The following is a 25,284-nucleotide window of genomic DNA, read 5'->3' as shown; positions in this document are numbered from 1 at the left end:
GGCCTCTCCCGTTGCGGAGCACAGGCTCCGGACGCGCAGGCCCAGAGGCCATGGCTCACAGGCCCAGCCGCTCTGCAGCATGTGGGATCCTCCTGGACCGGGGCACGAACCCGTGTCCCCTGCATTGGCAGGCGGACTCTCAACCACTGCGCCACCAGGGAAGCCCTGGAAGGTGGATTCTTAACCACTGGACCACCAGGGAAGTCCCCTGCTTGCTGTTTTTCAAAACAGTTGTTGGGTGAAATCATCCAAGGAAGTGATTTCCTTCCTGCTAAGATATGCACCATGAATATTTTCTAAGTATGTACGAGAATGTGTGTGATACATGTGCTAATTTAATTTCCTTAGTGAAATTCTGCAGAACATCTGGGTCAAAGTACATTTTGCATTATCAAAGAGGATGAAGCAGAGGGGAAAAATATGCATGACAGAGTCTTGACTTTTAAATGATTATTCGTACAGTATCAGTACACCAAGTAGTGACATGCAACAAGTTCTTGAATTCTATCATCTAGTAATTTTAAATAAGAGAAACCAAAAGCAGCCCAATACTAGTACCCACTGTTCTAACTCTTAGCCGGAAAGGACTATTTTAAGGCTGGCTGTTCACATAGGTTACACGTAACTATTTACTACTTTTTCATAGATAAAGCCCCTGACCTTCAAGAAAGAGGGGAAAAAAAAAAAAATTTAATCCCTTTCTTTCTTAAGAAAATTGTTTTTTTTTAAAACTATATCTAAGGTCATAGGAAGGAACCTTCATGATCTAACTTTTGAACAAGTAGAGTTGCAACATAAAGCTATGACATAAAATTAAAAGAAAAAAAACTATATCTAAGAAAGAAAAAGTCAGTGTTCATAATATGCCACTCGAGCAAAAAGGCATAGGAAAACAGACAACATATACCCATTAAGTTTCTAAGAAATGTGAGGTAAAAAGATAAAATCTTTGGATAGGCCATAAGTTTGTACAAAGAAGCTATGATTGCTATTCTGCAAAAAGTGAAGGGACCTATTATATAATATACAGAAATAATTTAATGCCTTTTCACAAGAATATAACCCAAGCCTTGTTAAAGCCTCATATTCTATGAAGGCATCTAAAATGCCAATCCACGGCACAGCGCTTTTGCTCTTCCCCTATCCATTTATGCGGTAATTCTCATGGATTTCTGGCCGGATGTCACAGACAAAGGCCAAGAGGTTATCCAGGACTTCATCCCTGTTCTGCCGGAAGTAGGTCTGAAGGATGGTCATCTTCTCCTGGGTGTCCTTCTCCACTTCAGTGCTGCAACTGCCGTGGGATCCCAGAGCCTGGAGTCGGGGAGCAATGACAGAGGGAACGTCAGGACGATGCTCCGGCTGGACAGGAACAACATTTAATAAGCAACGTTCTGACTTTTGAAGAAACCCAGTCTCATAATGAATATAAGTAATCAGCAGCATGACTGAAGAGCATGAGAGAAGTCAGGGTTCCACAGTCACATCCCTCTACAGCCTCACGTGCAGCCTTAACCAGAGACTGGAATGAACCTAAAGACCTAACACCTGAGGCCTGGTGGTTAGTAATATGTCTCCTTGTGTGGTTCTAAAGGGAGTAGATACATGGTGTTTTAAAAAAAAAAAAAAAAAAAAAAAAAAGCTCTTAAAAAATAACAAACACAAGGGCAACACAATTTAGAAGGAATATAGAGTTTCACCATTACTGGTTAATGTTTTAGCTCTTAAGTTCAACAGTGGTTTCACCAGTATTAAGAATACGTGACATCTGTTCTTTCAAGTAGAAATATTCTACAAGAATACACAAGAAACTGTTAACAGTGGTTATCTCTAAAGAGGACTGTGGGTCTGGGTGAGAGGGAAACTATCCCTTCATTGTTGCCCTGTTTTATTGCTTGAAATTTTTAGTGCATGGATGTCTCACCTCTTCAGTTTCCATTTACAACTTAACACACACACTGATGGACAGATTTTCTTTCACTGTCCACTGTCTTCTCATTGTTAACTGTTATGCCTACTTTATTAGAATGTGATTTATCAGGTTCTTAAGGTATCACTTTTTTGTGCCTGAATCTTTTCATCACCTAAACTGCTATCGCCTCATTATGAAGGTTTAGAACTATATCCCTTCACATTTGTGTAACACATCAGTTTACAGAGCATTCTCTCATATGATCTGTTACCTATTCCTCCATAACCTATGAGAAGACTATCACTCCCCTTTCTACAGTTGAGGAAACCAGGGCTCAAAGAGGTCCAAGTGGGGCTTCCCTGGTGGCGCAGTGGTTGAGAGTCTGCCTGCTGATGCAGGGGACACGGGTTCGTGCCCTGGTCCAGGAAGATCCCACATGCCGCGGAGCGGCTGGGCCCGTGAGCCATGGCCGCTAAGCCTGCGCGTCCGGAGCCTGTGCTCCGCAACGGGAGAGGCCACAACAGTGAGAGGCCTGCGTACCGCAAAAAAACCCCAAAAAACCTTAGCCTTTACCTGGGCTTCCAAGCATATAGGTCAATAAATTCCATTTTGCTTAAACCAGTTTGAACTGTTTTCTGCTGCCTGTATCCAAGAGTCCTGATAGAGGTTCTTTTCTCTACGAAGCCTCCTCCATCCTTTCCCTTTTCCAGAATTTTCCCTACTTTCTCTGTACTTTCTGTATCTGTTTTTGTACTATTATTATATGCATCTTACACATCTTACACATTGTGGTCTAGCCTATACTACTGATAAGTGACTAAAGTGGGGCTCCATGTGATTTATGTTTATGACCATTACAGCCCTCTTCAGTTGTTGGTTTGCATTTTATTACTAAGTGTCCCTGACCACCAGACACTTTATTACTAAGTGTCCCTGACCACCAGGCTGTACGCTAAACTCCATGAGGGCCATGTCTATTTCTGTTCACAGCTGATCCTCTAGCATCTGGCACACATTAACTGTTCGAAAGATATTTAATAATATCTATATTCAATATATACATTAAATAACTTATCTATAAGTTATCTATATTTAATATCTAATTATATCTATTAATAACTCAATAATTTAACTGAATAAATGAAGACTAGGATTCAAATGTTAGTTAAAAATTAATCACCTTCAGAGATTCAGCCTAAGCATCCAGTAACCAAATTTTCACATTTCTACCAGAATCAGAATCTCTGAGCTACGCTGGATATTTTGAGAGCCTAAGGGGAAGAGGAGGAGAAGGAAGCCTCAGGAAACTAAGGCAGTAATGAAAATAAACTGAGCTCACCGCAGCTTCCTTGGCCTTGAATTCCTTCTCCCTCTGCAGGCGGTACTGTTCAATTTCAGCCTGGGCTTCTTCTTTGGCCTGCTTCAGTCTCCGGTTCTTTCCTGTTTTCAAAGGAAGTGGTTAAGAGACAAGCAGAAGAGGAAGCAGAGACTGAGATGGTAAATTCCAATAAACAAGCACAAAGTTTAAAGATACAGTCTCAAGAGACATGGATGGGGAAGAGGGAGAGAGAGAATTCAGAGCTAACTAATAGTACAAGCTCCTGCCTCCTGTACTTAACTAGACTGTACTTCAGAAGCAAGTGACTAGATAAAAAGGACCGCCTTCTATACCTACAGTAGACCGCAAAAATGATGCAAAAAATTTTGGAATGTGTCAGAATACTCTCTCAATCTCAACTACTAAGAACCAACATAAAATGGGTGACATGAGCCATCTGGGGAATTCTCTCTCTTCCTGAGAAGTAAACACCTAAGTATGCTGCTGATTACAATTGGAGCTCGGCTTAGAAGCTTAGCAGGGAGGCTAATACACTCCCAAGGGACATCAACCTAAACTGTAACTAATGAAACAGATGATGTAATATTGGAAACTAAAACCCATGCCTGTGCACAAGGAAATAAGTAAAAGTGGTTCTGGGAAGGAATTCTGAATGGGGAGCACTGGACATAAGACTGCACAAGCATCTAAGAAGTGAGGAGACACAGGGGCTCTGGTTTTTAGAAGAGCATAGTTTAACATAAAGCTGGAAAAAGTCTCTAGGTTCTATCAGAGGCTTTATGAAAACAGACCACAAGATCAACCAACAAGTTTCCCTGTTCACCAAACTTCTAAGACACCCAAATGTGATGGTGGGGGAGGGGGGCAGGTCCTAGACAATCAATTGAGGATTTATTTAATTCAGAGTAAAAGACATCCTGCATCTAAAAGCAAGCTGTTATAATTCATTGTATAGCAACTGCCGAAATCCCAGTCAGCCCATGTAGGTGAATGAAACTGAATTTAACCTTCCACCTCCTGATTAACAACAGGATTTTGAACTGGTGATGACCCCATGACATCAATCCTCCATGAGGCTAGTCTAAAACAATCAATAGGTGTCTAAGCCCCACAAGGACTATTTCTCCAAGTATATATTTACTCCAGTACTATTTAGTGCCTACTATTTAAGGTCTGCCGGAGCCAACTTCTATCCCAATGCCCCACATGCTGTCCTCCTCCTCTGCTATATATTCAAAGCCATATTCCAAAGTCAAGGTTCTTTTCCAAACCAACAAATTTTAACAGCCTGAACATTATGCAGTAGCTCCACATAATTTCACAATACCACTGTCCTGATCACTCCCAACAACTATGGCTCCCTGAATTAATTACTTAGTAAACCATTCTCCGCCTGTCAGCAAACACCTTCAAAGTTCAATTTTCATTGGCTTCTCTGAAAACCTGAAAATATCTGAGGAGGAAATCATTTCTTTTAAATCTTGTTGTTTGTGGGCCTTACATGTGGAGGCCAGCGTTTTGTTTCACTCCCAATGACAAACCACATACACATTTTTAAAACGTTTATGGTCCAAGCAACGATTTCATGAAAAACTGGGGTTGGACCGTTTTACCACATCATGTACTGCCTCTTCCCCATTCCTAGCTGGGTGTGTCAACCATAATTACAGATCAAGAAAGAGAGTAACTTCTTCAAATTATAGGTCTTCTCGATACTTCTGTTCCTAACCACCGCAAATTCTGAGATGTATATTAGCCATAAACTCACTCCTTTAAAACAAATTCTTTCAGTCACTATGTAATAGCTACCTGAGATATACAAGTCTGTGCACCAAGCCTGATGGGATAAAGGAAGATGTATAATATGACGCCTACCTCCAAGGCACTCAGAATCATTCTTACCATATGCCCGGTACCTGTCCTTGCACTTCCCCCAAATATTCTCACATGCTTCCCAACAGATACAACTTCCACTGCTGAGCTATCACAGGACAAACTCTGAGAAGTCATTCTGGAAATACTGCGTCAAGGTCATGATCAGAAATACTCCATGAGGGACACAGAACTTCCCAGTCACCAGAGCAAGAATAGAAGACTTGTTCCCATCTCCAGCTCCCTCAAAGAAAGCTTTTCCAATGAAATACAGAGTATCACAACCCCTAATTGAAAAAGTAAAAGAGCCATGCTTGAAATCTACTTGGGTATGGGATAAGAATATAAATCCTATTCTGGGGGAAAGCACACCAAGAAATTACTAAGATTAATCGTTTTTGGTATTTTACCCCAGCTATGTTGTTTCCCAGGGTATGGTCATACCATTTTTCTCTGAGCCTCATTTTTCCCATCTGTCAAATAGGAATAGAAACATCTATCTCACCAGATGGGAAACTGAAGATATAAAAGTTAAATCAGACATAGTCCCTATTCTCCAGGAGCTTAGTCTAGTGACTGAGCCATATAAAGAAACAGCTTACTGCACAGTGATGACAGGAATAGGTACTTGGGGAGGACTCCTAGCCTAGTCTGAGGGGAAAAGATGAAGTCAGGGAAGGCTTCCTGGAAGAACTACTGCCTAAATTTTGATATCTGAAGAAGCCTAAGTGTTAGAGGATGAAGAGTAACTAGGAAAAGGCTCTTCCAATCAGGAACCAGCTGTGCAAAGGCTTGCAGGGGAAATCAACCAGGGCGCCTTTGAGCAATCACTATGTCTGGAGCGAGTACCTAAAAAGGGAGATTAGAGAAGAAAGCCACAGCCTGATGCAAAAGCACCTCCTACACCCTCTTAAGGAATTTAGGCTTCGTTGTGCAAGCACTAAACGTCTGTTGACTACAGGGGCGGTGGGGAAGTCATATCCGCAATTGAGAGGTATGACTGACTGCAGTGAGGAGAACCAAATGGAAAAGAGGAGGAAGCCTCCCACTCACCAATCTAGATTCGATCTACCTGCTAAGTTCTTGAGCAACCTCACACTTCTCAACTCTAGCCCTCCTCGCACCTGCAATTAATCTACCCCAAATTTGCTTCCTTCACTGGGGCTTTGAATACCGCAATAAAGACCACAGATGTCCCAGATACCGTGTTTGGCACGTATTAACAGCACTGAAAAAACAAGTGTAAGGAATTAACGAATTAGGCTACTACGGGAGCCTCAGAGAACTTGATGCCCTGGACTAATGATGCTGGCTGCAGGGATGGAGAAAAAGTGAACAAATAAACCTTGGCAACTGACTAAACATGGCGAACGAGGGAGGGTCTGAGACCTGGCAAAAAGGACTGTTTCCAGACTGAGCGAAAGTGTAGATGGTGGCTCCCTATAGTGAGACGGAGGACCCCAAAGGAATAAGTGCGAAGGGGGAGAACAACGCGTTCCGTTTGGATAATCCACGTTACACACCCCCGAGACGACCCTAAGAAGGACGTCCACTTTGTCTCCACGCCCTATCTACTAGCCTACATCGCAGCTCTCAGGCGACCTACAAGACTTCCAAAGCCTCGGATCCAGAGAGCAGCGAGTGCGATTGTAACCAACCCCCCCACCCCGCCCCCGGCCCCGTCAGCAGTTTTTCGGGCCTCACCCACCTACCACCTCCCGCGGCCTGCCCGCAACTCTTGGACTCGCGCCACGCCTGGCCGCCCCAACCCCAAACTCACGCTTGCGGGCCTCGGACACCTTCTCGGCGGCCCGCTTCTCGGCCTGGAGCAGCTGCTGGATACCCTGCGACTGACTGGCCATAGCTGCGGCGGCGTTTCCGAGACGCCACAGACAGGCCTAAATTGGCTCTATCGCCCCCTGGGGTCAGCTGACCCAGCTGCTCAAGATCTGCGCCTGCGCCCGCCGCCCCGCGCACCATCACGTGACCTCCGCAACGCCGCGTCAGCTGACTTCACTTGGCGTCTTGTGACTCGGAGGGGAAGAGGTAAGGTGAGGCGGGGCGAGGCGGGGCGGGACGGGACGGAGGCGGGAGACCAGAGCGCCTTGACTACGCCTGCGTAGGACCTGCTGTTGCTGTCTTCCTTGCTCACACGCAGCTCAAGGCCCTTTCAAGGTCTGTCTTTTCTCTGGTTCCATCTTTGTGGCCGCTCTGCGACGTCGTTATTGCAGTAATCCCTCCCTTTACAGTAAGCTCACATCGAGATCCAGAGAGGAGGGGCCAAGTCAAATCACTTTCCCCTATTTTGCCCACTGTGTACTCCCGCCCCTGTTTGGAATTTTCTTTGGCACTCGGAATATATTTGGGGACAGGCTAAATTCTTGCCAGGCTCTTGGGTTGGAATCTGAATTGGGAATAGGGAGACTTGGGGTGAAGTCTGCCACTAATCTGTGTGATTTGAGGAAGGGTGTTTTCCCTTTCTTAACCGAAGTTCAGGAAAGGATTAGTGTTTTCCATAAATATTTGATGAATGCCTGCTGCGACCGGAGACCGCTGTTGGTACTGAGGATACAGCAGAGAGCGAGACCAACAAGGTTCCTGGTGGAGCACGCAGTTTATGGGCAAAACCAGATTAAACTAAAGGGAAAATTACAAACTGTGGTAAAGTAATGAAGGAAAAACGCAGGTTGCTCTACGAAGGAATAAGGAAGAGGGGGTGTGGAGGTGACTGTGAAGACTCTCCCAAAGAAGTGGTATTTAAAATGATATCAGAATAATGAGAAGTTAGCCAGGAAAGGATAGTGGGAGACAGTGGGGGTGGAGCGTGATTAGGGGAAAAGGACATGCATATGTGGATTTGGGGGGAGCAACATGGCACAGAGAAGTCTCCCACCGCAAATAGGGAGGTAGGAAGCCAGTGGTTGAGTTTACAATATGACAAGCAGTGTCCTAAACGCTTGACAACTCCTTATGGTAACTTAGAAGTAGTGTTATTAACCCCATTTTGTAGCTGACCAAACTGCATCTCACAGAGGTTAAGTAACTTGCCTGAAGTCAAATCCCTGTTAACTGTGAGATAAGGTGTATGGATCTAGCCAGGGCTGCAGAGTGGAATATCTGACCCATTGTGCTCTTCTCTGAGAATCTTGTGGGCTGCGGAAAGGACCAGATGATCTAGAATTCACCAAGCACGACGAGCATAGAATGATGCCAGAACTTTTAGGTAGAAGTATCTCTGTACTTCAGAAGGTGCTGGATTCCTGCCTCAGGACATTTTCATTTGATGAGGTTAGGAGTGGGGTTGAAAGGAAGCTAAAATCAGAAACTCCTTTCCCGATTCAAGAACTGTTGCTTGACTGATCTCTGGAACTTTTAATTCCAGCCGATGATTTCCTGGGAAAATTTGTCATTTTTGGCATTTCAAGAAAACATAATTCATTCAGTCAGTCAACGGAGGACAGTACACACTTCTAAGGGTGTGATGAGGATCAAAAGAGCTGGGTATCACCTCCTAGAGAAATGGAAATAAAAACAAGAATAAACAAATGGGACCTAATGAAACTTAAAAGCTTTTGCACAGCAAAGGAAACAAGATGAAAAGACAACCCTCAGAATGGGAGAAAATATTTGCAAATGAAGCAACTGACAAAGGATTCATCTCCAAAATATACAAGCAGCTCATGCAGCTCAATATCAAAAAACAAACAACCCAATCCAAAAATGGGCAGAAGACCTAAATAGACATTTCTCCAAAGAAGACATACAGACTGCCAACAAACACATGAAAAGATGCTCAACATCACTAATCATTAGAGAAATGCAAATCATAACTACAATGAGATATCACCTCACACCAGTCAGAATGGCCACCATCAAAAAATCTACAAACAGTAAATGCTAGAGAGGGTGTGGAGAAAAGGGAACCCTCTTGCACTGTTGGTGGGAATGTAAACTGATACAGCCACTATGGAGAACAGTATGGAGGTTCCTTAAAAAACTAAAAATAGAACTACCATATGATCCAGCAATCCCACACCTGGGCATATACCCTGAGAAAACCATAATTCAAAAAGAGTCATGTACCACAATGTTCATTGCAGCTCTATTTACAATAGCCAGGACATGGAAGCAACCTAAGTGTCCATCGACAGATGAATGGATAAAGAAGATGTGGTATATATATATATATATATATATATATATATATATATATATATATACAATGGAATACTACTCAACCATAAGAAGGAATGAAATTTTGCCACTGGCAACAGCATGGATGGATTTGGAGAGTACTGTGCTTAATGAAATAAGTCAGACGGAAAAAGACAAATACTCTATGGTATTACTTGTATGTGGAATTTTAAAAAATAGAACGGATTAGTGAATATAACAAAAAAGAAACAGACTCACAGATATAGAGAACAAACTAGTGGTTACCATTGGGGGGGAGGGGCAAGGTAGGGGTAGGGGATTAAGAGCCACAAACTACTATGTATAAAATAAGTTACAAAGATATATTGTACAACATAATAGGGAACATAGCTAATATTTTATAATAACTGTAAATCGAGTATAACCTTTAAAAATTGTGACTCAATGTGTTGTATACCTGAAACATATAATATTGTACATCAACTCTACCTCCATTAAAAAATTAAAATTAAATATAAATATGGGACTTCCCTGGTGGTCTAGTGGTTAAGACTCCATGCTCCCAATGCAGGGGGCAGGGGTTCAATCCCTGATGGGGGAACTAAGATCCCACATGCCACATAGCAGGTCCAAAAAAAAAAATTAAATAAGGGATAATAGTAACCCCAAAGTGGTAACGACTCAAGTGCGTATCATCTGATGAGTGGATAAACAGAATGTGTCATATCTTTACAATGGATACTAGATGTTCATAAAAAGGAATGAAGTACTGGTACATGCTGCAGAATGATTGGACCTTGATAACACGATGTGAAAGAATCCAGGCACAAAAGACCACATACTGTACAGTTCCATTTATGTGAAATGTTCACAATAGACAAATCTATAGAGACAGAAAGTAGGTTGTGGTGTCGGGAAGGAAGAAAATTTCCCCGACCCTTCTAGGTTCTTCTGGCTGGTCTAAGAAATTGACATGAGACAGATTTACAGGAGAAAGTCAAACAAAGCTTGATACATGTATGCATGGAGGGACCCAGGAAAACAGTAACTCACCAAAATGGCTGAAATCTTCACCTTAAATACCATCTTCAGCTGAAGACAAAAGAGGATATTTGGGGCAGGGGTTTGGGATTTCCAAGGGGAGGAAGGCAATTGACATAAGATGGAAAAGCAAATGCTTGGTGAATAAATGTTTGCTGGGCCACGTAGGGTCAATGGGACTCACAGTGGACTCTGGTCTCTAAGAGTTTCCCCCAACACACTTAGCCCACATTCTTTGCAGATAACTCTGGTGATAGCTCTACTCCTGTAACAGGTCCTCTATCTAAATTCTTCAGGCAGTTAAGGGGAAGGTCAAAGTTTCTTCCTGAGTCTTTTTTGGGCCTTGATTATTTTCAGTTCAAAATAATCTGCATGCTAAAGAGACATTTTGGGGCGGCAAATTTTGCTCTCCTACATTCCCATTCTTGACCCTTCTTTTAAGAAGTTTCACGGTCCAGAAGCTGAATTGGTAGATTGTTCCATCTCATTAAGCCCATTCCTTTAGTCCTGACACTAGGTCAGTCCAGTTAAATTCATTTCACGAAGCAGTGATGCAAGTGGGCTCTCAAAGTTAGGTCTGTAAAGTGTAAGCAATCAGGTATTTAATAAGCATTTCTATGGAGACAAAAGAAAAACAAAGGTTAACGATTGGAGCAAATTATAAACCCAGTGTCTAAGTCCTGAGAGCTGCCAGTCAAGAAGATTTCTAAATGTCAGCATCTAAGCATCTTTTGCAGTTTAAAATGTCTCTGATGATACCATCGGGTATTCAGGTAAACTTTCTGAGTGGACCACAGAGCAACAGGCACAAAGATTGTCTAAACATGAACTGATGGATATGAATATAATTTTATGACTTTTTGTCTGAAATATTACTGTTTTTTTTCCAGACATAAGGGAACTTTTCCTCGTATGCCAACTATGCCTTACAGCAATTTGGTAAATTATACCTTTGTAAGCAGAATTGAAACATTTATCTTTTTCTCCCTTCCTAATCCCTCTAGAATCTGGAAACTCTTAGGGAATATTCTTATTTTCAGGCAATATCATTATTTGCATAAGTTCCCTAAGAATCTGTTCTCCTTATAACAGGGCACAATTGGAAACATTGGTTATATTACCAGGGCTTTGACTGGAATGTCATATTTGAGAGAGATGGGCACAGACTCAGATATGACTAGATAGCTTATTGGCAAGAGTCTCTTGACTTTCCTCTCAGCTTCTTTTCATTCTCTTGCTAATAAATCGAATGTTTTTACTAGCATCTGTAAGACTCATGAGAGGAAGCTGACACACCAATCAGACTCCATAAGGCTTCCCAAACTGTTGTTGGAATGCTTAAGGTTAGCTGTTATATTGTGTCCACCTTTTAATCTGCTCTTTTCACAGGTACCAATAAAACAGCTGTTTATGATGAGAGCTCTCTAAAAAGTTTACCAATTTAGAAGTTTTTTCAATTTAAAGGATCCATCTTCTGGCCATTGACAAGTAGGGTCTTAATAGCGACTCAAACCAATAAGACGCAAGAGGCGTCTGCACAAGAGACTGCAAAGGATATGGCCCTTGCAAGGTCCAGAAAGGTCCAAAAACAGTCTTAAAAAGTGAAGACCTTGCGGACTTCCCTGGTAGCGCAGTGGATAAGACTCCACGCTCCCAATACAGGGGCCCCGGGTTCCATCCCTGGTCAGGGAAGTAGATCCCACATGCATGCTGCACCTAAGAATTCGCCTGCCACAACTGAGGAGGCCACATGCTGCAACTAAGACCTGGTGCAACCAAATAAATAAATAATTTTTTTTAAGTGAAGAACTTTATTGCATCAATAATAAAGCAACAAAGGTTGACATGACGAAGGCCTCTTATGGACTGGGACCCCTTATGACAAACTCCCCTGAGAGGTGGCACAGCTGGACAAAGGGACCGCTAGGAATCCCAGTCTATTTGACTGGCTGCCAAATGCACACCAGTGTGTGCACCTTCCGGATGGCAGAGACCAGAGAGACTATTCCAATGGGTTCATAAGCCAAATTCTCAAGACATAGAGCAAGACAAAAGGAAAACCTAATCAGACCAATGGTTTTCCTCCTTATAGCAAAGGACACAAAGACAGAAACAAAGAGAAACAGAGATCATCTCTGGGAAGAAAAGGATCAACAAACCAAGAGTACTCAATCGAATTGCAAACCAAGAGTTGCTGAGTCCAAGGAGCTAGCCCTACAAATGTTTCTTCCTGCTAATCCAATTTTAGAAAAGAGGAAAACTCTTACCATTCTCATTTCCAACAAATCCTGCAGGCAGAGATCCAGGAGACTGACTGACATGGTAAGGATTCTCACCTTCTGTCAGGTTTTGTCAGCTGTCCCAGGGTCTCTTAACTGCAGCAGTTTTGGGGTGAATTGTGTCCAGTTGTTAACGCAAGTTCATGTGCCCAATGCACAGAGAGGCCAAACAAACTGAAACGTTGGAGTTTGGAGCAGAGAAAGGTTTATTGAAAGCCCACAAAAGGAGACGTGGTGGCTCATGCCCTGAAAAACCTCCAGCTCCCCGAAGGGTTTCAGCAAAGCATTTTTAAAGGCCAGGAGGCAGGGTGGGGGGATTCACAGGGTACGTGATCAGCTTGTGCACAGTTCTCTGGTTGCCTGATGGTGAGGCAGCAGGGTGATGTCACAGGGGTTAATATTGTCAAACCTTAGGCTCCAGGAGGCCTGGGGCTTCCATTTGGTGGTGGTGGGGAGGGGTTCACCACTGCAAAACAACTCAGGAAATGTGCATCAAGCACTGTTATCTAGGTACTTCAGAGAGGAGCTGAAGCAGAGGACATGGGGGACTGCTTGTCCCAGGAAGGCCCCATAGGGTCCTGCTCGGTTACACAGTCACTAAAGCTACATCCTATCCTCATCGCGAGCTGTTATGGAGGAAGAAGATTTCCTCTACCCTTCTAGGTTCTTCTGGCTCGTCTAAGAATTAAATTTGACACGAAACAAATTAACAGGAGAAGATCAAGCAAAACCTAAGAATGTGTATACATGGAGAGACCCAGGAAAACTGAGTAACTCACCAAAATGGCTGAAACCTTCACCTTAAATACCATCTTCAGCTGAAACAAAAGAGGATAGTGGGGGCAGGGGTTTGGGACTTCAGAGAGGGAGGAAGGCAACTGACACGGAGATGGAAAAGCAAATGCTTGGTGAATAAATGTTTGCTGGGCCACGCTGAGTCAGTGGGACACAGAGTGGACTCTGGTCTCTGAAGAGTTTCCCCCAACACACTTAGCCCATATTCTTTGCAGACAACTCTGGTGATAGCTCTACTCCTGTAACAGGTCCTCTATCTAAATTCTTCAGGCAGTTAGGTGGAAGGTCAAAGTTTTTCCTGAGTCTTTTGGGCCTTGATTATTTTCAGTTCAAAATAATCTGCATGCTAAAGAGACACTTTGGGACGGCAGGTTTTGCTGCCCTACAGTTGCTAAGGGGCTGGGGGAAGAGGGAATGAAGAGTGACTGCGGGCTGGTATGGGGGTTTGGGGGATGATGGAAATGTTCTGGAATTAGATGGGGTGATGGCTGCACACTCTTGTCAATATACTTAAAACGCCAAATTGTACATTTTAAAAGGGCGCATGGTACAGTATGTGAATTATGTTGCAATAAAGCTGTTGCGAAAAGAAAGACGTGGATGTGAAGATTTGCACAGTTTCTAGTCCACAGTAAGTGCCACGAAATGGAAGCTGTTGTCTTTTGCTGGCTAGGGAGTAACTGTTTGATTTACAAATCCAGCTCTCCACTTAACAAAAGCCTTCACATCAGGGTTTCTCTAACAGCCAGCTTCCTTGAAGCATATAAATATCTACAAATTCCAGAATTTTTTTTCCTCGCAGCATTTCAAAAGTTTATTGTGTAAAGAGAGAAACTCTAGACAATCTGTCCTCTGAAATATTCAGACTGGTTTGGGTTTTCTGATTATCTGAGTGGGTGTTTGTTGTCAGAACTTGGGTACCCTGGGGAGATGTCCCTCAAATAACTAGGAAATGAGGGTCAAGCAATTGCCTCCAAGGGAAGCCTTCAAGTCTTGAGCCAACAGGTCAGAACAAAGATTAGCAAAGTCATCTGAAGGGTACAGAGTTCATTCCAGACCTTGTTTCCCTGATGAGGGAATGTATTAGCAAGTCTAGGAAAAGAATGTGCCCATTCTGAGGTGGGGCTGTTCAGACACAAGCCTGAAACAGGTGAAGGAGCATCAACAATCTTTCCTGGCCCCAGGTCAACAAGGACTAAGGGAAGCAGGGTCTCTCATTGCTTTGGACTAAGGAAACTGGGCTAAGGAAACTGAACAAGGTTCGAATCCCAACCCTGTCATTTACTTGCTGGGTGACCTTCAGCAAAATTCTTAAACCTCTGTGAGCCTCAGGTTTTCATATGAAGTTAATAATAGTATAATAGGGTTATAATGAGGATTAAATTAGTTAATACATGTAATTAGTTTAGAATGTATTCACTACTCATAAGAACATAGCTATCTGTTCTGATTGTACATGGAAGCATGGAAGATAGAGTTAATTTTTACTTTTTACATATTCTAGAAGACATTCAAATGAAGATAAGTAGTTTCAAATGGTTGCTAACCTTCTGTTGGTTGAGGGGTCTTCAGGGATTTGTAACAAAGGACCTGATCTGTCAAGGAGTGGGTAACCAGCCAAGCTTCAGGCGTTTATACTGCATGGGGCTGAGGGCAGGGGGCGTGGAGAGCTTTTGAGGCAGAGAACACAACTTGAGCAAGAAGAGCTCTGAGGCAAGAGAGAACATGGAATATTCCAGAAAGAGCAGTGAGGCTGGAGTGCACAGAGGGAGGGGTAGAGGGTCTGAGACGAGGCCAGATCAGGTGGGCCCTGGAGGCCTTGCTAAGGACTTGGACCTTTATCTTAAAAGCAATGGGATGCCAGCAGAGTAGAGACAGGGATGCATCTGTCTTCTGAAGAGATTGCGCTTGATGCATCTGTATGTATGTGTATGAGTAGTTTTTGTTTTTGAATTAAATGAGGCTTAATATGTAATCAAATTAATTTTTATCCATTCTTCATGATATCGACAAGAAATAATCAATAGCCGATCTTGGAAAGAAACAGATGTACGGTCGGATCTTAACAAACGGCACCGCGAAACAGAGGAAAGCTTCAAGGCAGCTTTATTAGGGAGCGCCCGTCCCGGGCGAGGTTCACTGGTCCGAGAGAAAGGGGCCAGAGAAGTTGCACCCGGGCGAGGGTTGGGCAAGATTTTATAGGGGAAGAAGGGAAAGGGGTGTGGTGAATCTGGGAGGGCGCAGGGTATTCCTTATTTGGTGGTCTTTTGGGGTATCCTGGGGAACAGTTAGTCCCGCCCCTCGAAAGGCGGTAAGGCTGGGCTGGGTTCAAAGTCCCCAGGTCAGTTCCTGGAACTGGGTGGTCCGGAGAGTTTCGGTCTGATGCAACCTGTGAATCTGATTGTGTTCCCCTGCCTCGGGCCAGTTGGCCTTACAATAGAAAATTTTATTCAAGCCAACCTGAGAATTATAACCTAGGAGACAGTCTTTCAGAAAGCCCTGAGGACTGTTCCACCAGTTAGAGGTCAAAACACAGTTATAGGACTTCCCTGTGGTCCAGTGGTTAAGACTCTGCGCTTCCATTGCAGGGGGCACGGGTTCGATCTCTGATCGGGTAACTAAGATCCCATGTGCCGAGTGATGCAGCCAAAAAATTTTTAAATAATAATAAATTAAAAAAAAACACAGTTATATACGTTTTTGAGAAAAGGGGTTATACATTAAATGACATTTACACAATCCACATCTGCATGTACAAAGCGAGTAGTGGGTCATTGTGACCCTTTACAAGATTAAGAAGTAAGATTATTTCCGAAGAAGTTATGGAGTAGTGGGTCATCATGACCCTTTATAAGATCAAGAAGGAAGGTGTCTTCGAAGAAGGTCTGGTTAATGCACATAAACAGTATACGCTAAAGGGGAGGGAGGAGGCCAAACAGGCAGAGAAATATTTTATGCTTAAGTTTTTCTTGTCTTGCCATAAAATATGAATTTTATTTCGTCAGTGAGATTGACAATGTTCAATTTTATCTGAGTCCTGTGCTCCTGGAAAACAGCAACAAACCCCCTTAACCTTTGTTTTCCAAAATCCCCCACACTTTTGTGTTTCTGGAAATAACTTACCTGAAAGAACCACTCTTCCCCAAATAATTTAGAAAAGACTCCCTGTCACCTGTTGTCACTACTCTTACAAACTCACATATGACTCCCTTGTTTATCTGTGGCAAGACCAGACACAGATGACCCTTCTTTGTCTCCTGAGTGATTAAGATTAGAATGGTTTATCCCTCTGAAACTAGCCAGACACAAAGATAAACACTTCCTAATCGGCTGATTGAGGCTTCTTCTGATTGCAGAACAATTCCAACTCTACATCCCCCCACCTTGTAACTCATCTACTCCTTCCTATAAAAGTCTAAGATAAAGCCACTCTGACAAGACCCTTTGATCTTCACATTTAGATGGCCCCTCCTGTTGCAACAGCCTGAATAAAATCACCCCCTTAATTCTCCTGTGCGTTTTGTCTTTGACAATCCCTTTCAGACAAATACATTCATAAGCCAGAACTCCTTGGTGTGGAAACTATGATCTTGGCACTTACGTGCCATGTAGCAGGATGGATTCAATCCAATTGAACACGTCATTCATTGAGCATCTTCTATGTGCGAAGCACTTTGTGAGACACCGGACTGTGGGATGAATAAACCTGCCAGGAGCAAAATATGATTACCTTCTAGGTAAATTATCATCATCACAACTTTCATCGAGCTTGTACAACAACCTTTTGAAAAAGATATCCCCATGTAGATATTATTGTCTCTGTTGTCTTAGCCTCGCTTTTCTCTTCTGTAAAATGAAAAGAGTAGTGCCTACGCTACAGGGATTTGAGAGGAATTAGTGAGTTAATGCATGAAATGTTAGCCTGTTATTATTACAGACTATGTTGGAAAAACAGTTTGGTCTTCTCAATGCAGTGAGAGGTCGTTGTCTACGAAAACAATCTAGATCACGCTCAGTGTCTGCCACTCTCTTAGGTCACTCATGAACCAAGTGGCCAGAGGCAGATCCCTGCAAAAAGGTCACCTCTCTTTTGCTCCTGTGACCCCTGCCGCCCTGGTGTAGCAGAAACTGTCACTGTCACACCCAATTCCCTGTGGCCTTTTAATGAGCTCCAGCCCACTGCCAACTGCCAGTATCTGCTTCTCTCAGCCTGAAGGCTCTTTTTGGTTTTTTTTCTCCCCAGAATCGAGGAAGGTTGTTGTTCCCAGGTACAGATCCAGCTGAAAGTGACCAGGGGCACTCTCCAAGGAGCAGTCCTCAACCAGTGACACTAGGGAGTTGGTGTTAAGTATCTCTGTTCCCTCAACTCTTGGGTGGGAAAATTCTGAGACATATGTTTTGTGCTAGGTTTTCTCCAGGGAATTAACGCTACTCTCTACTGGCTTAATAGCGCACTGCCCCTTTCTTGGGTCACTTCTGCACTTCCTGCACCTTCCACATAAACACTTGTGCTCAAGTCCATGATTCAGGGTCTGCTTCCCAGAGAAGCCACACGTACCACCAGGCTCAACTGATTAGACAAAGATTGAGCCTTAATCCAAGACAGCCCCCCATGGTGGGCCAGAACTGCACTCTGTGAATGGTTATGATTAAACAAAGCAACCTGATTCTTTTTCTCAGGGAGCAGAGAAGAAAGAAACTAAAGTGAGAAAAAGGAAAAAGCAACAGATGAGTTGGATCCTGGCACCCCCATTGATGTGCTTCCCCGGGCATGTGTATGCCTCTGTGCAGTTTTGTTTTGTTTTGGCCCCACCGCATGGCTTGCAGGATCTCAGTTCCCTGACCAGGGATTGAACCTGGGCCATGGCAGTGAAAGCCCAAAATCCTAACCATAAGGCAACCAGGGAACTCCTTCCGTGCAGTTTTATAACAGCTTCCACCACTGAGTCAACCTAAGCACAGTCTTAAAAAGTCCAACTCACAGAGGCTTCAGGATCAGACTTGAGTTCAGATCAGTTCCGGGTGGTGTCTTCAGCAAATACAGCTTAGCGCTTCTGAGCCTCAGTTTCCCCAGTTCTAAGCGGGAAAAGACTAACCACCTCATAGGAATTTGTAAGGATTAAATAAAGGAATATGTGCTAGACAACCTGGGACATAGTGTGTGATCAGTAAATGTAGCTCGGTCCCTCACCTGAGATCATCTACAGGTACTAGCATCTACAAAAAGTTCCTGTCTTTTGGTCACCATGGCGAGCCTAGGCAACCTCATAAATTTCCTCTAATGAAGCTGAGATATTTTCGTTTTTCCCGGCTGTGCTTGTCTGTGTCTTGCATAGATTAAAAACTCCCAGAGGAGTCATTTTAGAGTATGTGGTCTGACCATTTACAACCCACATCATTTACTGTGATACGGGCAAAAATCATCAAACAGGAAAAATCGAAAAGGTTCAATTCAGTCTTCCCTGAGCCCAAAGTTGCCTCTATATTTTTGGTGGCTTAGGGAACATCTAGAGGGTAAGACTGAGAACAATTGTTGGTTGGCTTTGGAAGGAAGAGCAGCCTTCAGCCAGTTGGTGTAATTTGAGAGAACACCAAGTAAGACGCCCTGCTCCACTGACTTTTATCCTACCTTCCCTTCAGGTTTGTAATTCATTTCGATTCCTCCTGAGTACCTGATCACACCAGGTCCTGAGCTAAACCTGAGGGTCTCAGATAAGAATCTGGCCCAGGACCTACCCTGAGGAGCTCACCGTCAGCAACATCATTTTCCTCCTTTGTGAAATGAAAGCATTGGAAGAAGTGATTTTTAAATCCATTCTTACGTTGAAATTGTATGATTTTTAAGAACACGAGGTCAATTCTAGGAGGAAGCCCTGTGAAGAAAGGCTTTGCTTGGAGATAAAGATAAGGATTGGAGATGATTGAAATGTTGTAGATTTTTGCAAAGGCTCCAAAGTGTTACCAAAACACGAACCCAGCATCCCTCTTTCCATGAGTCTAAAAGGACCATCACGTAACTGGGACCCTGTCACATGGATAAGCTGTGTCCACCTCTGAGATTCAGAATGTCTGGGCCAGACCTCTACAGCCAGTTCTGTTTTAATGCTTGTTTTGTAGATGTGAATTTGTCCCAATGCAATTGATACATCAGAAAATAACTTGGGTGTAATGCAAATTTTAATTTCATCCACAAGAAACACTAGATGAAAAAAGAAAACAGCACCCTTCTGACCCAACTTTGCAGTGGCAAATAAAAAAACAAATCTGGACCGAAGCAAGGAGAGACTTTATTTGAAGTGTTTATTGCAAGGAGGGGAAGGGGACAAGGTACAGTTGCAATGGGGAGAAACGTCCGCCATAGATCTGCACCTTTTCAAGGTTTAGGCCAGGAGGTTCTTTGATGGAGAGAAGTAATCAAAGCCAGAAAGAACCAGCTGTGGAGAGAAGGATGAGGGTCTGGTATGATGGACTGGACAGAGTAACTCAGAGAATGTCAGCCCACTCTCAGGAGGCCCCGGGAGGGGGCGGGGCGTGCTGGATGTTGCCTCAGGGTCACGGTGGGCCAAAGCTCAGGGGCCTGGGGGGAGGAGAGAGCCTTAAACCAAAGTTTGGCTGACAGGAATTTTGTTCCGATTGATCAGTGGGACAAAACAATTCAGCTACTTATTTACAAGGTGAAGAATGGGTATTTGCAAGCTGTGTGGTTGGCCTTGTCTTAGGTTAATAAGGGGGTCATCTAGAGTCTTATCTAAGTCACATGGGAAACGTGGGTTTTCTGGGTTTTGGGGGGTATTTTTTTGCCTGTTTCTGGAACACAAAAAGGTGAGAGGGTTTCTTTAGCCATCGCTGTTTCCCAGGATTACAGGACTCCAGTTAAATTCAGCATTGTCCCTGGGAATATGCAAACACGCCCACACGGGGGCACTTCAAACACCCGCACCTGCCTCCGTTCTCCACCTGTGTTACGGGCACACCTACCCCCATCTGGTGTCACAGCTGGCTCTCAGATTTCACATGACATTCTTCCAGAATTTCACCATGACTCACAAGCTGTAACCCCTCCCCAACTTGCACAAGCAAACTTCAGTTCTTTCTCAAGGAAAGGTGCCATATTTATCGCGGTAGTTTTGTATTTCTTAACCATTTAATATGTGTAAGACTACGGCACTATTTTTATTAGGTTCTTACCTTTTTTTTAAAATGCGTCGCTGAAAACATTTTCCAGGGTTGTGCCCTTAGCCCATTTTCCCCATAAGCCCCGTGGTCTGTAACTGCACGGTTTGGCACGGCACAGTGATTCTCAGCAGCACGTAATATAGTCATGTGATAGCAGAGCTGACTGTACTGGCTACAGGACGAGCAGCCTCTTTGGAGAGGAAGGACCTGGAGCGACGACCCCATACTAGTGCAGGATCGCTGGTCTCTGCGGTGTGTGTTCTGCAGGGTTGTGCTCCATGGCGCCGTGAAGGTGGTACCCAGCGGAGGTGGGGAGTGGGGCTGGGATCCACAGCTTGCTCTGCTTGCCAAGCTCTTGGCTCTGCTGGTTCGGAGGGAGCTCCTCTTCTTAACTTGCACAGGAAAGAGGAGGAAGAGTTTTTAGTTGCGTTTGGAATTGGAGTGAGTTAATTAAGTGAACAAGATTGTGTCTGAAACCCCAAAATGAGACTCTACTAATAACCTAAAGAAGTGCTTCCAGATCTTCTAGAAAAGGATGCTGTGTATTGAACACTCAAGGCCCAAGGCAACTGGCCAGGAGCTCTGACTGCCCAGGGCCCCACCCAGGCTGCTCTGAGGGCTCAAGGGATGCAACATCCCTACACCTTCAGACTCCAGGGTGCCATGCAGAGCTTTGACCAAAGTGAAGGTAAAATGAAAGGTTCTCACCAAAATGATATAATGGGACCATTACTCAATAGAAAAGAGGGGAGGGGTTGGGGGAAGGAGAAAAGATATGTGCCAGTTGAACCATCTACTGGAAAATTAAAGCTATTTCTGTATTAAGGTGACCACACATCCCAATGTACCCAGTACAGTCTTGGTGAACGTGCCCCCTTTATTCTCAGAAGGGTCCTGCTCACCCTATTTATTCTCCCAAAGTTGAGACGCCTTAATAAATATTTGGTGAAAAAGCCTGTGGTGTAATAAGAAATACATATTTGTTTTTTGTCCCCGGTTTCTGGCGATCCTAGATTCTAAAAGGATTCTAAAACGCCTGGAATTTTCTAAGTGATAGGAGTGTCTTTTGTTATTTGTAATGAACCCTTTCAACCATACCTGACTTTATGCTAATAAGGTGACCCTTGCTGAGCCCTTAGACAGCTTAGAATGGAGACTTGTCCCCAGAGGAACCAACCCTGTGATTATACGGTCAGAATTTTCAGCCTCACTTCATCTCTGGGGAGGTGAGAGGGGCTGCCAGTTGAGTTCAATCACCAATGGAAAATGATTTATCAATCAAGCCTACATAATAAAACTTCCGTTAAAACCCTAAACAGTGGGGTTTGGGGAGCTTCCCAGTTGATGAACATATCTATGTGCTGAGAGGGTGGCTCATCCCATCTCCATGGGGACAGAGGCTACTGCACTCTGGACACTTCAGGACCTCACTTATACACCTCTTCATCTGCCACTGGTCATTTCAATCTAATCCAATAAAAGAGAAAGAAGAAGCCATCTTTTTTGACCCAACCCAAGGCTACCACTTCAAGTCTTCCTTAATCCCCTCCTTCACCTCCAACTAGAGTAGATCACTTCCTTCTCTGAGCCCTGGTGTTTGACCAGGTTCATATGCCTGCTGGAGAGCCAGAAATGCTCGCTTGCATCACTTACGAATGTTTTTGGCTACAAGCAACAGGCTCATCCAGCAGTGACTTACATAAAGCAGACACTTACTATCTCACTTCATAAGAAGACTAGGAGTCCGAGGATCCAGTGAAATCCAGTCAGAGGTCCAATGAGAACCAGCCTCTTCTGACATTTTGGTTCCTCCTTCCTAAGCTGTTAGTTTTTTTCATTTTCACTCTTGTCGTCTCAGGGTCACAAGATGGTCATAGCCATTAGGCATAAATCCTCATACCAACCTCCCAAAGAAGAAAGAAAGGGCCTGAGCAATAACGTCTTCTCCTTCTGAAGCTCTGTCTTTTCTGTGGCTATTGAGGCCCCCAAGCAGATGTCCCCTTAAGTCACTTTGCTGGGGCCAGGAACACTCACAAAGAGGGATGGGATTGCCAGGCTGCCTTAGACAAACGGTAATTCTTCCTGGGGCTGGGAGAGGGAATCTCTGCCCTTACCACATCCTGGGGAGGGGGTGGAGGGTGGAGAATGGCTTTTGGGCTCTGAAGCGGCCCACGTTGACCATCCATTTCCCTTGGCAGTCAGCTTCTCAGTGCGTCTGCACCTCCAATACCCGGGCCCTTCTTGCAGATCACGCAGGAGGCAGCCCTTCTCTCTTCCCCCTCTCAGGAATGCTGAAAGTCCCCCAAGGAGCTGGAGAGCACTCAATAAATGTTTTATGAATAAATGACAACAAAAAAGAAGAAAAGGTTTGGTTTTATGAAGTGAAGCAGGAAGGGGGAGAATTTGGAAGAAATGTGTTTCATAGACTTAATGAACAATAGAACACATAGATTAGGAATTTGTTGCCGGGAGCCCATGACTGAGTGTCAGGGGGTTCCATGAACCCCTGAAACTGTACAGAGAGCATAAACGTGTATATGAATCTTGGGTATGGAGTGTCCTTGGTTTATGTCGCATCCTGAAAATTTCTGCAACCCCCAAGAGACCTAAAAGTCCCACCTTGAATGGCCTGAAATGACACTCTTCAATTACCAGAGGGCAAACCAGGAGCCAGCATCCTACGGTGAATTATAACCTAACTGATCAGAGCAGCCAGGGCGCCCAGTTCCTGGACGGCAGCCTTCTCCATCCCTTCTCTTTTTAGGAAGCCAGTGCAGAGCCGCCCTTACTCGGCCTCCCAGTACAGCCTGGAAAGCATCTCTCACACTGACTCACTAGCATCCTCCCCCGAACAACTGTCTGCAGGCTCCATCACTCACTCTTGCTGACACACTGCCCTGGAAAGAGCCGATTCTACGTGAGTGGCTGTGTGGGTATAGGGAACACTGCAGGGAGGGGATGAGGAACGGAGAAGGGGTGGAGGTAGAGGGGGTATCCACCATACAGAGTCACCCCAGCCTGGAAGAGGGAAGGGAAGTTTACTTATAGATGCTGGTGAGATACCTGTTAAAGTCTAAGCAGCCTCTGCAGAGCACAGAGCTTTCGCTTGGGAGTGGGGAATTGAGAGAAGTCCTTCTCCTCTTCCTCAGTGAGCAGCTTCTTCTCACTTATCAGGTTGGAGAGAAGCCTGCTGAGTCTGCTTTGGGAGGCTGAGTGTGCTAATCGGAGGATAGCACCCCAGCCATAATTCAGTGTGTGAGACCAGGCCCAGGAGAGCTTTCTCTGTTCAGCCTCCCTGGTGTGCACCCTGGTTAATGCCTGGACTTGCTGTGTGATCTTGGGAAACTCATTTGGCCTCTCTGGTTCTCGGTTAGAAGTTACAGGGTTGCACTACATCATCTGACTGCACAAAGGTTACTCCAGGAGGGTTCCAGTGAGGGGTCTTAAAGGCTGGGAGAAGAGGCCCCCAAAGAGGAAACAGAGGGACCCTGGCCTCTGGACATCTCATACCTATGATTCTCCAGCATGGCTGCCCTTTAGAATCGGAGAGCTTGGTAAATATGAGGATTGCTCCCATACCTACTGACTCAGAATCTTGCGGGGAATGGGGACTGGAACGGGGACTTTCAGAAAGCTCTCCAGGAAATCCTGAAGCAGCAGGTGTTGGAGATCCAGGATCTGAGCCAACCACAGTGCCGCTAGCCACTTCCTTCCCAGCTGCCCTGCTGCCTACATTGGAGATGCCAATTGCAGAAGGCAGTCCTCACTTCAAAGGGAAAGAAAAAGCCTTCTGAATCCAAGAATCTCTGAAAACAATGGGGTCCACATCTCAGTGGGTCCTCCGTGGGCAGTGAATCTCCGGCAGTCAGCCGCTTGGAGCACATCCTGCTCACACACATCTGTTGTGCTGTGTTGCCAGTCTCCTCTGAGAAGCATCATTTCCAGAGCCACAGGTCTACGAAGATCCTGAGTGGAAATATCACTGTCACTGAGGTGGTGACAGACACAATACCAAGAACACTGTACTGATTACCAGTGGAGAAAAACATTGAATGGGTTTCTGAACAACCTCGGAATGACTCAGCGTGCAGGAATTCATGAGAAAACGTGGCCCCGCTCCTCTCAGACGTGCCCTTGGCACCACTGGTTTCTGAAATTTGCATTCCTAGGCGGAAGATGGGGATGCAGAGAGCCAGCGGCTGAGATGGGGTGGGGAAGGGAAGGGTTCAGATGAGTGCCGGGTGGTGGTTGCCTAGGGAAAAAACGATAGGGCCTGGAATTGTTTGGTCACAATGACAGACTCTATGTGGTTTCAGAAAAAAGGAAATTTATGACCACGCCTGAAAGAGCCCTGAGCTATATCTGATTCAATGTCATAAGGAACCTTTCTCCAGCTTCTGGTTCTGCTTTCCTCTGCGGGACCTTTAGTGTTGGCTAGGCCCTCCCATTGTGGTGGCAGAGATGATCCCCAGTGGCTCCAGGCCACCAGCTTTGCCACTCCAGAGAAAGGATTCCTCTTTGTCTAGATGATCCAGCCAAAGTCTGAGGGTGGAATCTCATTTCCAGGTGTGTCATCTGAATTCCCAGAGCAAAGCAAAGCACAGTGGCCAGGCCTGGAGTCAAAAGGCGAGGTCAGCCCCACTCAAACCACATGAACTGACAGGATGGCAATGGCGTCTTAAGGGAAAATTAGGGTGCTGCTGTCGAAAGAAGGG

At 44.6% G+C, this 25,284-nt stretch overlaps 1 protein-coding gene across 1 annotated transcript; it reads right to left on the bottom strand.

Annotated features, from left to right (window-relative positions):
* Window positions 1-1,140: 1,140 nt before the first annotated feature.
* Window positions 1,141-6,985, bottom strand: ATP6V1G1 (ATPase H+ transporting V1 subunit G1). Its single transcript, XM_065879431.1, has 3 exons — window positions 6,904-6,985; window positions 3,252-3,352; window positions 1,141-1,314 (listed from the first exon to the last, which is right to left on the bottom strand). The coding sequence occupies exons 1-3, from the start codon at window positions 6,983-6,985 to the stop codon at window positions 1,141-1,143; spliced, it is 357 nt and encodes a 118-aa protein (XP_065735503.1).
* Window positions 6,986-25,284: the final 18,299 nt, after the last annotated feature.

The sequence above is a fragment of the Phocoena phocoena genome, chromosome 6, assembly GCF_963924675.1.
Source record: "Phocoena phocoena chromosome 6, mPhoPho1.1, whole genome shotgun sequence".
NCBI classification, from domain to species: domain Eukaryota; kingdom Metazoa; phylum Chordata; class Mammalia; order Artiodactyla; family Phocoenidae; genus Phocoena; species Phocoena phocoena.
This window is presented reverse-complemented; position numbering and strand designations above follow the sequence as displayed.

Bases quoted from the DNA above. Each gene is read 5' to 3' on its own strand.
- ATP6V1G1 (XM_065879431.1), bottom strand. From the start codon at position 6,985: ATGGCCAGTCAGTCGCAGGGTATCCAGCAGCTGCTCCAGGCCGAGAAG. The intron at 3,353-6,903 runs GTGAGTTTGGGG...CTTTGAAAACAG, and splicing joins GGTGTCCGAGGCCCGCAAGC to GAAAGAACCGGAGACTGAAG. The intron at 1,315-3,251 runs GTGAGCTCAGTT...CCCCGACTCCAG, and splicing joins TCAAGGCCAAGGAAGCTGCG to GCTCTGGGATCCCACGGCAG.